This window comes from Oncorhynchus clarkii, chromosome 25 (genome assembly GCF_045791955.1).
Source record: "Oncorhynchus clarkii lewisi isolate Uvic-CL-2024 chromosome 25, UVic_Ocla_1.0, whole genome shotgun sequence".
Lineage (NCBI taxonomy): Eukaryota > Metazoa > Chordata > Actinopteri > Salmoniformes > Salmonidae > Oncorhynchus > Oncorhynchus clarkii.
This window is the reverse complement of record NC_092171.1, coordinates 35,650,746-35,664,761: the sequence shown is the minus strand read 5'-3', so window position 1 is coordinate 35,664,761 and position 14,016 is coordinate 35,650,746. Positions and strand designations below refer to the sequence as shown.

The window sequence follows — 14,016 nt, the reverse complement described above, 5'->3', positions numbered from 1 at the left end:
AGGGAGTAGTATACAGCATTGTACGAGATCTTCAGTTTCAAGGCAATTTCTCGCATGGAATAGCCTTAATTTCTCAGAACAAGAATAGACTGATGAGTTTCAGAAGAAAGTTCTTTGTTTCTGGCCATTTTGAGCCTGTAATCGAACCCACAAATGCTGATGCTCCAGATACTCAACGAAAGAAGGCCAGTTGTATTGCTTCTTTAATCAGCACAACAGTTTTCAGCTGTGCTGGTTTTCTAATGAGTAATTATCCTTTTAAAATGATAAACACTTGGATTAGCTAACACAACGTGCCATTGGAACACAGGAGGGATGGTTGCTGATAATGGACCTCTGTACGCCTATATAGATATTCCATAAGACATCTGCCGTTTCCAGCTACAATAGCCATTTACAACAATAATGTCTACACTGTATATCTGTTCAATTTGATGTTATTTTAAATGAAAAAAAAAAGAAAAAAAAAAAAGGCTTTTCTTTCAAAAACAAGGACATTTCTAAGTGACCCCAAACTTTTGAATGGTGGTTAACAATTTTTTTTTAAAGGCGTACGTAGCCTACATATCAATGCATACACATAAACTATCAAGGACATTTAAACATCCTAATTGCACGGTTTCCTTTCGGTTCAGGCCTACTAATACAAATTCAGGACATTTCAAAAACTTCTTCCTCTCAGAATAAATGTGTCCTTATTAGAAAACAGAAGACTAGATCAACATCCTAAATGGCAGCCATTACATCTGGCCATGTCTTTAACACTGCAGCCAGAGTTCCATTTAAACACCATCATCCTAATTGCACTGTTTCATTCATTCCCTTTATAGTGCACTACTTTTGACCAGGGCCAATAGGGCTCTAGTCAAAAGTAATTCACTATAGGGAATAGAGTGCCATTTGGAACCACCTTTAGGGCTTTGCTAAAGATAATTTGAGATAGTGGATGTTTTTCCCCAAAAAATGTATTCCAAAAAGGGTTCCAGGGAATATTACTGGAAGGAAGAGCAGTGTAATTGCCTCAGATTTTAAATTGAAATATAAAAATTAAGAAGTAGAATCCATGTGCAAAAGAAACGGAACATTGTGCCATCTGGTCAGAGCCGATATGGTGATGAGAGAGTCTGGTTTTATGAGATTTACTTCTAAGGCTGAGGTTTTACAGTCTGAATATTACTTTTCAGCCCCATCTAACTTCATTATGGTCCATAATACTGCACGACTCAGACTCATTCCCTGCTGTCACCACATTCTGATAACAATTGTGTGTTTGGTTTGGTTGAACCCAGAAACTAGTTTTCAACATCATTCCTATTTAAAAGGGAAGGGAGGGATAGAGGGAGGGAAGGAAGGGAAAGTGATGAATAGAGGGAGAGAGGAAAGAAGGGTGGAGAAGAGAGCGATGGAGGGAGATGACAGCCAGGAGAGGGAGGAACTCTGAATAACCCTCATCCTGCGTCAACTTTTACTGGGACTCCAAAATAGCAACAAAGCAGTACACTAACAATAGCCTGGTCCCAGATCTGTTTGTGCTGTCATGCCAAACAATCATATGGTAGGAGTAAGCAAGAAAGCACCAATAGATCTTTTGCCTACTCCAATGTCATTGTCAAGTCAGACTTCATGTTTTCCATGACAATTCCATAATGAGTTGGCAAGAAACCAGTAACAGACTGGCATCCAGGCTACAGAAACTAGCTATAGGCTATAGCAAATCTGGTTACTAGTGGGGCATAGTCAACTTGAGGTCAGTTTTAGCTACAATCTACACATGTAAGGCAATATACACTCACCGGTCAGTTTATTAGGTACACCACCCCATTCATGAAAATGGATCGCTCCTACAGACAGTGAGTCAAGTAGCTGTGGCTTGCTATATAAAAGCAGGCAGACAGGCATCGAGGCATTCAGTTACTGTTTGATATGGAACACAGTAGATATTATTCTGAAATAACATGAAATGTACAGAAATGTAACTTCGGTTATGTGACAGCCAGTAGGATATAAAACTGTTTCTATAATGATTTAAGAAAGGCTTCACAACCAAAGCCTTAGATTCATAGCAAAGCTCCAGCTCCAGCTTCATTACATAACAAACAACAAGTTGATGGGGACCAAAATGTTGTTCAAAGCACCTACAGAAATAGAATCACTTAGAACCGCTTTTCAAAACACCCAATTGGCAACAGAGCCTTCAGAAAGTATTCATACACCTTGACTTATTCCACATTTTGTTGTATTTCAGCCTGAATTCAGAATTGATCAAATATATATATTTTTTCCTCTCTCACCAATCTATACACAATAGCCCATGACAAAGTTAAAACATGTTTTTAGAAATGCTTGCAAATTTATTGAGAATGAAATACAGAAATATCTCATTTACATAAGTACTCACACCCCTAGGTCAATACTTTGCAGAAACACCGGCGAGTCTTTCTGGGTAAGTCTAAGACTGTCCCACACCTGAATTGTGCAACATTTGCCCATCATTACTTTTTAAAATGTTTTTATTATTCTTCAAGCTCTGTGAAATTGGTTGTAGATCATTGCTAGACAACCATTTTCAGGTCTTGCCCTAGATTTTCAAGACGATTTAAGTCAAAACTGTAACTTGGCCACTCAGGAACATTCACTGTCTTCTAGCAACTCTAACGTAAATTTGGCTTTGTGTTTTATGTTCTCGTCCTGTTGAAAGATGAATTCATCTCCCAGTGTCTGGAGGAAAGGGAACTGACCCAGGTTTTCCTCTAGGATTCTGCCTGTGCTTAGCTCCATTCCATTTATTATTATTTTTACCTGGAAAAACTCCCCAGTCCTTAACGATTACAAGCATACCCATAACATGATGCAGCCACCACTATACTTTAAAATATGGAGAGTGGTACTCAGTGATGTGTTGAGTTGGATTTTCCCCAAACATAACGCTTTGTATTCAGGACAAAAAGTGAATTGCTTTGACACATTTCTTACAGTATTACTTTAATGCCTTGTAGCAAACAGGATCCATGTTTTGGAATATTTTTTATTCTGTACAGGCATTCTTCTTTTCACTCTGTCCATTAGGTCAGTTATCTTACCACAGCCATTAAGCTAACTGTTTTAAAGTCACCATTGGCCTCATGGTGAAATCCCTGAGTGGTTTCCTTCCTCTCCGTCAACTGAGTTAGGAAGGACGCCTGTATCTTTGTAGTAACTGGGTGTATTGATGATACACAATCCAAAGTGTAATTAATAACTTCACTATGCTCAAAGGGATATTCAACGTCTGCTTTTTACATTTTTACCCATCTACCAACAGGTGCCCTTCTTTGCGAGGCATTGGAAAACTTTCCTGGTCATTGTGGTTGAATCTGTGCTTGAAATCCACTGCTCGACTAAGGGACCTTATAGATAATTGTATGTATGGGGTACAGAGATGAGGTAGTCATTCAAAAATCACATTTAACACTTTTATTACACACAGAGTGAGTCCATGCAACTTATGTGACTTGTTAAGCACATTTTTACTCCAGAATTTATTTAGGCTAGCCATAACAAAGGGGTTGAATACTTATTGACGCAAGACATTTCATCTTTTCATTTTTAAATAAATTGTAAACATTTCGAAAAAACAATTCCACTTTGACATTATCGGGTATCGTGTGTAGACCAGAGACAAGCAAATCTATATCTAATCCATGTTAAATGATGGCTGTAACACCCCACAATGTGGAGAAAGTCAAGGTGTGTGAATAGTTTCTGAAGGCCCTGTATATAATCTAATTACTTAGAATATAATCTATCATTATATTTCTATGCAAGCACCCATCTCTCAATAAACCAATGTAACACATCAGCTTTCTCACATATATCTAAATAATCATGGCCCTCCAATCTTAGTCAGAAACTATTGACAATTGCACCATCAATTGGCAGCGAGCTTGAAAGCCAATGATTTTATCCTATGGAGTTTGGACAACTTACAGTGCAGCACTTGATGACGTCAGAGACAGATGGACTCTCTTGGTGAAGTAGACATAAGAGGGCAGTTTCATGGACACATATTAGGCCTAGACGTTCCATGAGCAATCTCCTTTGAACATGCTCTTTAGTCTAGGTGGGCAGCTCCCACGCAGCCCAGTCAAAGCTCTTCTCTGTCCTGGCAACCCAATGGTGGAACCAGTCTCCCCTTAATGTCAGGACAGAGTCCCTGCCTATCTTCCCAAAACATTTGAAACCCTACCTCTTTAAGAAGTATCTTAAAATTACAAAACAAAAAATGATAAGCACTTGCCTTTCCCTACTAGCACTCACTTTGGTGACAACTACATTGTTGAGGGAAAATGAACTTACTACGACTGTGGTATGTTATTTTATGACCTAGCTATCTTAAGATGAATGCACTAGTGTAAGTCACTCTGGATGAGAGAGTCTGCTAAATGACTCCTGTAAATGTATGTCTAGTACTAGGCTTAATCTGTGTCCAGTGGTGGTAGAAGAGTCCAAATGTACTTACACAGTGTGTGGCACGCTGTCCTGGGGTTTCTCTAACTGCTCAGGGAACACTGGGTGAGGTAGCTCTCCAATGGGGACGCAGCCCAGAGACTTACTGATGGCGTGACTTAGCTTTTTAGCTGGAGACTTCTGGGAGAGGCAGAAACAAGACGGTGGACATCATATTCACTATTTTTTATTATCACAGTTAGGGGTTCATTAGAATTGAATTCGTTCAATTCAGGACATTCAGTCAATTCAGGAAGTAAACGGAAATTCCAGTTTACTTCCTGAATTGATTGAAGTGAAATGGAATTGACCCCAACCCTGTCTGTTATAATGTGGAAACTGCTTATAGAAGTAGTGTAAAGAGATGTATAGTAATTGACCTTAACTATTTCTAAAATACCCAGTTACATTATGCAATGCATAGTGTACCGAGAATTACAAGGTTTTTTCATGCAGAATGGGACCGAATTCATAGTTCTCTTTGCTTTGTCCTAGATGTTTACTCTGACAATTGAAATAACCTTTTTCTACTTCCAAATATGCTCAGCCATTTCATTCTGGGCATGATGCCCTCAAAATAAAATAATCATTACCATCCTGATCGCAGGCACACAGAGTTCAGGATTGGATTTGGAACCAGTGTAAATCATTCTCCCAGCTTCAATTTACATCACACTGATTGAAAATTGGGAGAATGCTGGCATTGGCATAGCATTCAATTGAATTAGCTGAAATGAGTAAAAACCCATAAATCAGAATATTTAAAAAGGTTAGTTCATGTAGAAACAAGCCCAATGCTCTGCTTATGTATGCAGGTAGAAACAAGGCCAATGCTCTGCTTATGTATGCAGGTAGAAACAAGCCCAATGCTCTGCTTATGTATGCAGGTAGAAACAAGGCCAATGCTCTGCTTATGTATGCAGGTAGAAACAAGCCCAATGTTCTGCTTATGTATGCATGTAGAAACAAGCCCAATGCTCTGCTTATGTATGCAGGTAGAAACAAGCCCAATGTTCTGCTTATGTATGCATGTAGAAACAAGCCCAATGCTCTGCTTATGTATGCAGGTAGAAACAAGCCCAATGCTCTGCTTATGTATGCAGGTAGAAACAAGCCCAATGCTCTGCTTATGTATGCATGTAGAAACAAGCCCAATGCTCTGCTTATGTATGCAGGTAGAAACAAGCCCAATGCTCTGCTTATGTATGCAGGTAGAAACAAGCCCAATGCTCTGCTTATGTATGCAGGCGGCTATTGGATTGTCAGAGCGCAAAGGAAGGCTGAATCTTGGTATTCGATGAAACTATCATAACTTATCTTTGGTGTGTATAAGTGTGATTGTGGGAGGTGGTCTCTTTCTCAAAGGACTGTCTCCTCTTCGCCTCCTCTCCTTCATTGTACTGACCTGAAAGAACTGAGCAGCTGAAAGCCAGTCTAATAATGAGCTTCCACCATATTGTTTTCACCTGTCCATTCTTTTTCCAACCAGTGCAGATGAAGGGGAGGAGAAAGGACAGGAGGGATTTTAATAAGCAATTGAGAGAGAGAGACTTTGTGGTTGCCGTGCCTACCCAAGAGGAGTGCTCCTTCATCTGATGCTGGTTGCTATGGGGACCATTGGCATGGCCACGCCAGAAGCAGCTTTGACAGAGTTGGTAGCCATGGCACTGTTGGCACCGGTAACGGAACCCCATCATACTTTCACTCCGGCAATAAGAACATTCCACGGGATGGAAGGCTAAAGGAAACCACCGAGAAATGGTTAGTAGGTCACTGATGAAATGTTGATACAGTGAGACATAACATATAATATTTATTATAAGACATTTTAATAGCACATATATGCTTAAAAATAAGTTATAAAGCATTATACCTACAGGTTTTAAGTCAAATCTTACCCCATTTCTCGATACAAATGCTTAGATTAGAATGACTATAATTGGTGTTCGGCAAATCACTGTGAAAATAAAGTCAAGAGAACTAATAACAGGGGAAACGTTACCATTTTCAACATTAGCAAGTCGGTGCATGAGAGGTAGCCACACGAGACACTGGGGGGGAGGATCTGCCATCAAAATGTCCAAAAACGTGTTCAGCAAGATCTTCTTCTATATTCAGTTAGACAGAGAATAACTTCTAAATAGAAACACATCATCATTGGGCTCTGGTCAAAAGTAATGCAGTATATAGGGAATAGGGTGCCACTTGGGACGTAACCCATAGTGAATGAAATGGACACCACTGCAAAAGGTCATCTTCAATAATAGATGAACGTGCCCTGCTTATTGCAGACAACCTTTTGGAGAGTGATTTTTTTATGGTCTGTGGACTGTATTTACAAGGTTCATCCTATGTTCATATCTCTCTCTCTAAGTATATATACATGTATATTATTTCAGTGAGAAAAACCCTCTTGGTATGTCCAACCTACCTGCTGAGGGAAGCATGTCCGTACGGAGTGTTCTGTGTATCCAAACGATGGGCCCTCGAACACAGCTGTGGGCAGCTTCAGAACTTCACGAAGAAACTGGTCAAACTTAGCAAAGGCCATCACACCATTAGAGTCAGAGATCTGGGAGAAGATACCTGAGAGAGAGAGAGAGAGATAGAGAGAGAAGTAGAGAGGGAGAGAGAAAGGTGGTGAGTACACCAGATTGATGTACAGTACATCAGTTTACATACATCTACACCATTTCTACAATGTATTGAATATGAGCTATGATCCTTCTTCACACTTCCATCTTAAACTACAACAACGTTAGTGCTAGAAATGTGACTCAACAGCGTCCCTTTGTGTATAATTTATGCAACTGCGGACACTGTAGCCCAGGGGTTCTCAAACTTTTGGGGCCATGTACCCCTTTTGTTAAAGCAAATTCATCAGGAAACCAGTTTAAAAATCAGAACACAAATCCAGTAAGATTAAAAATATATATAAGGATAATAGGAATTTTACTTAAGTCTCGGGCCCTGGAAAGGAACATTTTAAAGGCCTTCCACTTGGCATTGGAGAGAACATCTTTCAGTTTAAGCAAATATTTCAAGATAATATCCTACAATTTTAAAAAAATAACAGAGAAAACGTTTCAGTTTTTAAGCTTAAATTACAGTGCCTTCAGAAAGTATTCACACCCCTTGACTTTTTGCACATTTGTTGTGTCACAAAGTGGGATTAAAATGTATTTATAAAAAAAAAATTGTCAACTGTCTACACAAAATTAGATAAGATAAGTATTCAACCCGAGTCAATCAATTTTAGAATCACTTTTGGCAACGATTACAGCTGTGAATTGTTGGGGAAGTCTAAGAGCTTTCCACACATCTTTCCAAAATTCTTCAAGCCCTGTCAAATTGGTTATTGACCATTGCTAGACAACCATTTTCAGGTCTTGCCCATGATTTTCAAGACGATTTAAGTCAAAACTGTAACTCGGCCACTCAGGAACATTCACTGTCTTCTAGCAACTCTAGCCTAAATTTGGCTTTGTGTTTTATGTTCTCGTCCTGTTGAAAGATGAATTCATCTCCCAGTGTCTGGAGGAAAGGGAACTGACCCAGGTTTTCCTCTAGGATTCTGCCTGTGCTTAGCTCCATTCCATTTATAATTTTTTTAACCTGGAAAAACTCCCCAGTCCTTAACGATTACAAGCATACCCATAACATGATGCAGCCACCACTATACTTGAAAATATGGAGAGTGGTACTCAGTGATGTGTTGAGTTGGATTTACCCCAAACACAACACGTTGTATTTAGGACAAAAAGTGAATTGCTTTGCCACATTTTTGCAGTATTACTTTAATGCCTTGTAGCAAACAGGATGCATGTTTTGGAATATTTTCATTCTGTACAGGCTTCCTTTTCACTCTGTCATTTAGGTTAATATTGTGGAGTAATTACAATGTTGTTGATCCATCCTCAGTTCTCCTATCACAGCCATTAAACTCTGTTTTAAAGTCACCATTGGCCTCATGATGAAATCCCTGAGCGATTTCCTTCCTCTCTGGCAACTGAGTTAGGAAGGACACCTGTATATTTGTAATGACTGTGTGTATTGATACACCATCCAAAGTGTAAATTATAACTTCACCATGCTCAAAGGGATATTCAAGGTCTGATTTATTAAAACATTTTTACCAATCTACCAACAGGTGCCCTTCTTTGCGAGGCATTGGAAAACCTCCCTGGTCTTTGTGGTTGAATCTATATTTGAAATTCACTGCTTGACTGAGGGATCTTACAGATAATTTTTGTGTGTGGGGTACAGAGACGAGGTAGTCATTAAACTATTATTGCACACAGAGTCCATGCAACTTATGTGACTTGTTCAGCTTTTAAATTTTTATTCATGAGTAAACATTGCAAAAAACGTAATTCCACTTTGACATTATGGGGTATTGCGTGTAGGCCAGTAACAAAAATATCTAAATGTAATCAATGTTAATATCTCTGTGAGCCTCCCAGGCCCATGTTGCCCAGGGTTAAGAACATACATTGTAGATGAATAATATGACATTGTATTGCATTACACCCTTCCATGTGACCAACATGTCTAATATGTTGTTAGTAATATTCATTCAAATAAAATAAGAAAACCTTTTTTTTTTTTTTTTTTTTTACATATAATTTTGAGATCTGGCCACGGACGCAACTTTGAGTCCCCCCCTACTTTAAGAACCCCTGTTGTAGCCTACATGTATTCAAATGTCTCACAGGATTTCCTGTTGTCTGATACAAACTTAGCCATCAAATTAAAAAGTGTGACTACTGCTGTTAACTGTCCTTTAGGTTGCTTTAACTGTGACCTCTACCCTGGGCTAAGTTCATGAAGATATACTTACAACGTAGTTTGTCCACTATTTTCCCTCCACACATAGTCGCCAACATTGACTTCATCGAGAAAATGCTCAGCTTCCCGTGGCCTTCACTAAACACACAAACAAACAATTTGGAAAATGTATCTATTCACAACTGAAACACACACACTCATCATACCGACAAAGGAGAAGCATCTTCCCTTTTCAATAAAGCAAATACTTTTTTTCCCATGATTTGATAGCTTTAGCTTGTTGACCAGAACTTCTGAATCTATCTTGACCATGTTGTCTGAAGGCCCAGAATCATTTGAAGGGGAGAGCTCACAGTTCAGTCCAGCACACTGATTACTTTAGTCCAGGTAGACACAGACACATTAATTTGATATATTTACAGTCTGGACTCCAACATTGCTCGTCCTAATATTTCTATATTTCTTAATTAACTCCATTATTTTCAGATGTGTGTATTGTTAGATATTACTGCACTGTTGGAGCTAGGAAAGCACAAGCACTTCGCTACACACGCAATAACATCTGTTAAATATATGTATTCCATAGTAAGAAATTATATCTTGTGGGCCTCCCGAGTGGTGCAGCATCTCAGGTCTTGAGGCGTCACTACAGACCTGGGTTTGATCCCAGGCTGTCTCACAGCTGGCCATGACTGGGAGACCCATGAGGCGGCAGACAATTGGCCCAGCGTCGTCCGCGTTAGGGGAGGGTATGGCAGGATGGGATTTCCTTGTCCCATCACAGTCTAGCTACTCCTTGTGGCAGGCCAGGCGCCTGAAAGCTGACTTTGGTCACTAACTGGACAGTGTTTCCTCCGACACATTGGTGCGGCTGGCTTCCGGGTAAAGCGAGCAGTGTGGCTTAGCAAGGTCATGTTTCGGAGGACGCATGGCTCTCGATCTTCGTCTCTACCAAGTCCGTGGAGGAGGTGCAGAGATAGGACAAGACTAACTACCAAGTCCGTGGAGGAGGTGCAGAGATGGGACAAGACTAACTACCAAGTCCGTGGAGGAGGTGCAGAGATAGGACAAGACTAACTACCAAGTCCGTGGAGGAGGTGCAGAGATGGGACAAGACTAACTACCAAGTCCGTGAAGGAGGTGCAGAGATGGGACAAGACTAACTACCAAGTCCGTGGAGGAGGTGCAGAGATGGGACAAGACTAACTACCAAGTCCGTGGAGGAGGTGCAGAGATAGGACAAGACTAACTACCAAGTCCGTGGAGGAGGTGCAGAGATGGGACAAGACTAACTACCAAGTCCGTGGAGGAGGTGCAGAGATAGGACAAGACTAACTACCAAGTCCGTGGAGGAGGTGCAGAGATAGGACAAGACTAACTACCAAGTCCGTGGAGGAGGTGCAGAGATAGGACAAGACTAACTACCAAGTCCGTGGAGGAGGTGCAGAGATGGGACAAGACTAACTACCAAGTCCGTGGAGGAGGTGCAGAGATAGGACAAGACTAACTACCAAGTCCGTGGAGGAGGTGCAGAGATAGGACAAGACTAACTACCAAGTCCGTGGAGGAGGTGCAGAGATGGGACAAGACTAACTACCAAGTCCGTGGAGGAGGTGCAGAGATAGGACAAGACTAACTACCAAGTCCGTGGAGGAGGTGCAGAGATAGGACAAGACTAACTACCAAGTCCGTAGGGTAGTTGCAGAGATAGGACAAGACTAACTACCAAGTCCGTGGAGGAGGTGCAGAGATGGGACAAGACTAACTACCAAGTCCGTAGGGTAGTTGCAGAGATAGGACAAGACTAACTACCAAGTCCGTGGAGGAGGTGCAGAGATAGGACAAGACTAACTACCAAGTCCGTGGAGGAGGTGCAGAGATAGGACAAGACTAACTACCAAGTCCGTGGAGGAGGTGCAGAGATAGGACAAGACTAACTACCAAGTCCGTGGAGGAGGTGCAGAGATAGGACAAGACTAACTACCAAGTCCGTAGGGTAGTTGCAGAGATAGGACAAGACTAACTACCAAGTCCGTGGAGGAGGTGCAGAGATAGGACAAGACTAACTACCAAGTCCGTGGAGGAGGTGCAGAGATGGGACAAGACTAACTACCAAGTCCGTGGAGGAGGTGCAGAGATAGGACAAGACTAACTACCAAGTCCGTGGAGGAGGTGCAGAGATAGGACAAGACTAACTACCAAGTCCGTGGAGGAGGTGCAGAGATAGGACAAGACTAACTACCAAGTCCGTGGAGGAGGTGCAGAGATGGGACAAGACTAACTACCAAGTCCGTGGAGGAGGTGCAGAGATAGGACAAGACTAACTACCAAGTCCGTGGAGGAGGTGCAGAGATGGGACAAGACTAACTACCAAGTCCGTGGAGGAGGTGCAGAGATAGGACAAGACTAACTACCAAGTCCGTGGAGGAGGTGCAGAGATAGGACAAGACTAACTACCAAGTCCGTGGAGGAGGTGCAGAGATGGGACAAGACTAACTACCAAGTCCGTGGAGGAGGTGCAGAGATAGGACAAGACTAACTACCAAGTCCGTGGAGGAGGTGCAGAGATAGGACAAGACTAACTACCAAGTCCGTAGGGTAGTTGCAGAGATAGGACAAGACTAACTACCAAGTCCGTGGAGGAGGTGCAGAGATGGGACAAGACTAACTACCAAGTCCGTAGGGTAGTTGCAGAGATTGTCATGTACTGTCATGTTGTGTCTTGTTTCTGTCCTTTCCCTTCACCCTGTCTCCCTCTGCTGGTCGTTGTTAGGTTACCTTTTCTCCCCCTCTTTTCCCCAGCTGTGCCTTGTCTCCTCCTAACTACCTCGTCACCCCTTTTCCCACCTGTTCCCTTTTTCCCTCTGATTAGTCCTCTATATCTCTCTCTGTTTCTGCTCCTGTCTTTGTCGGATTCTTGTTTGTGTTGTTCATGCCTGAACCAGACTATCGTCATGTTTGCTGCAACCTTGTCCTGTCGGAACCTGCCGGTCCATCCGAGCCTACGTTTTGTTTTGTTATTAAAGAAGCTCTGTTTACGTTAATTCGCTTTTGGGTCCTCATTCACGCACCGTAACAGAAGAATCCGACCAAGAATGGACCCAGCGACTTCGGATCCTCTCCACTCAGCCGTCGAGATCCAGGGAGCGATGCTAGGCAGACACAAGCAGGAATTGTCTGCTGCTCGGCATGCCGTTGAGACCCTGGCCACCCAAGTCTCCAACCTCACAGAACAGGTTCACCATCTCCGCCTCGATCCACCGGCCACTTCCAGGGCTTTCGAATCTCCGGAGCCCAGAATCAATAACCCGCCGTGTTACTCTGGGGAGCCCACTGAATGCCGCTCGTTCCTCACCCAGTGTGATATTGTGTTTTCTCTCCAGCCCAACACTTACTCCAGGAGCACTGCTCGTGTCGCCTACGTCATATCTCTCCTTACTGGACGGGCTCGTGAGTGGGGCACGGCAATCTGGGAGGCAAGGGCTGAGTGTACTAACCAGTATCAGGACTTTAAGGAGGAGATGATACGGGTTTTTGATCGATCTGTTTTTGGGGAGGAGGCTTCCAGGGCCCTGTCTTCCCTATGTCAGGGTAATCGATCCATAACAGACTACTCTATTGAGTTTCGCACTCTTGCTGCCTCCAGTGGCTGGAACGAGCCGGCTTTGCTCGCTCGTTTTCTGGAGGGTCTCCGCGCAGAGGTAAAGGATGAGATCCTCTCCCGGGAGGTTCCTTCCAGCGTGGATTCCTTGATTGAACTCGCTATTCGCATTGAGCGACGGGTTGATCTTCGTCACCGAGCTCGTGGAAAGGAGCTCGCGTTCTCCGTTGCCCCCCTCTCCGCATCACTACCATCTTCCTCTGCCGGCTCGGGTGCTGAGCCTATGCAGCTGGGAGGTATCCGCATCTCGACTAAGGAGAGGGAACGGAGAATCACCAACCGCCTCTGTCTCTATTGCGGTTCTGCTGGTCATTTTGTCACTTCATGTCCAGTAAAAGCCAGAGCTCATCAGTAAGCGGAGGGCTACTGGTGAGCGCTACTACTCCTGTCTCTCCTTCAAGATCCTGCACTACCTTGTCGGTCCATCTACGCTGGACCGGTTCGTCAGCTTCCTGCAGTGCCTTAATAGACTCTGGGGCGGAGGGCTGTTTTATGGACGAGACCTGGGCTCGGGAACATGACATTCCTCTCAGACAGTTAAGGGAGTCCACGGCCTTGTTCGCCCTGGATGGTAGTCCTCTCCCCAGGATTCAGCGTGAGACGCTACCTTTAACCCTCACTGTTTCTGGTAATCATAGCGAAACCATTTCTTTTTTAATTTTTCGTTCACCTTTTACACCTGTTGTTTTGGGCCATCCCTGGCTAGTTTGTCATAATCCTTCCATTAATTGGTCTAGTAATTCTATCCTTTCCTGGAACGTCTCTTGTCATGTGAAATGTTTAATGTCTGCTATCCCTCCTGTTTCCTCTGTCTCTTCTTCACAGGAGGAGCCTGGTGATTTGACAGGGGTGCCGGAGGAATATCACGATCTGCGCACGGTGTTCAGTCGGTCCAGGGCCACCTCTCTTCCTCCACACCGGTCGTATGATTGTAGTATTGATCTCCTTCCGGGAACCACTCCCCCCCGGGGTAGACTATACTCTCTGTCGGCTCCCGAACGTAAGGCTCTCGAAGATTATTTGTCTGTAGCTCTTGCCGCCGGTACCATAGTCCCCTCCTCCTCTCCCGCCGGAGCGGGGTT

General features: G+C 43.0%; 1 protein-coding gene across 4 annotated transcripts in view; it reads right to left on the bottom strand.

Moving 5' to 3' along the window:
• Positions 1-14,016, bottom strand: part of LOC139383308 (dystrobrevin beta-like) — a 66,039-nt gene that overhangs the window by 37,525 nt on the left and 14,498 nt on the right. For all 4 annotated transcript variants that reach the window (XM_071127786.1, XM_071127787.1, XM_071127789.1 and 1 more), the window contains exons 5-9: positions 9,326-9,411; positions 6,917-7,071; positions 6,488-6,593; positions 6,057-6,223; positions 4,499-4,626 (exon numbers count right to left, since the gene is read on the bottom strand). In XM_071127786.1, the coding sequence (XP_070983887.1) occupies positions 4,499-4,626; positions 6,057-6,223; positions 6,488-6,593; positions 6,917-7,071; positions 9,326-9,411 (642 nt within the window). The remainder of the gene's footprint in view (positions 1-4,498; positions 4,627-6,056; positions 6,224-6,487; positions 6,594-6,916; positions 7,072-9,325; positions 9,412-14,016) is intronic.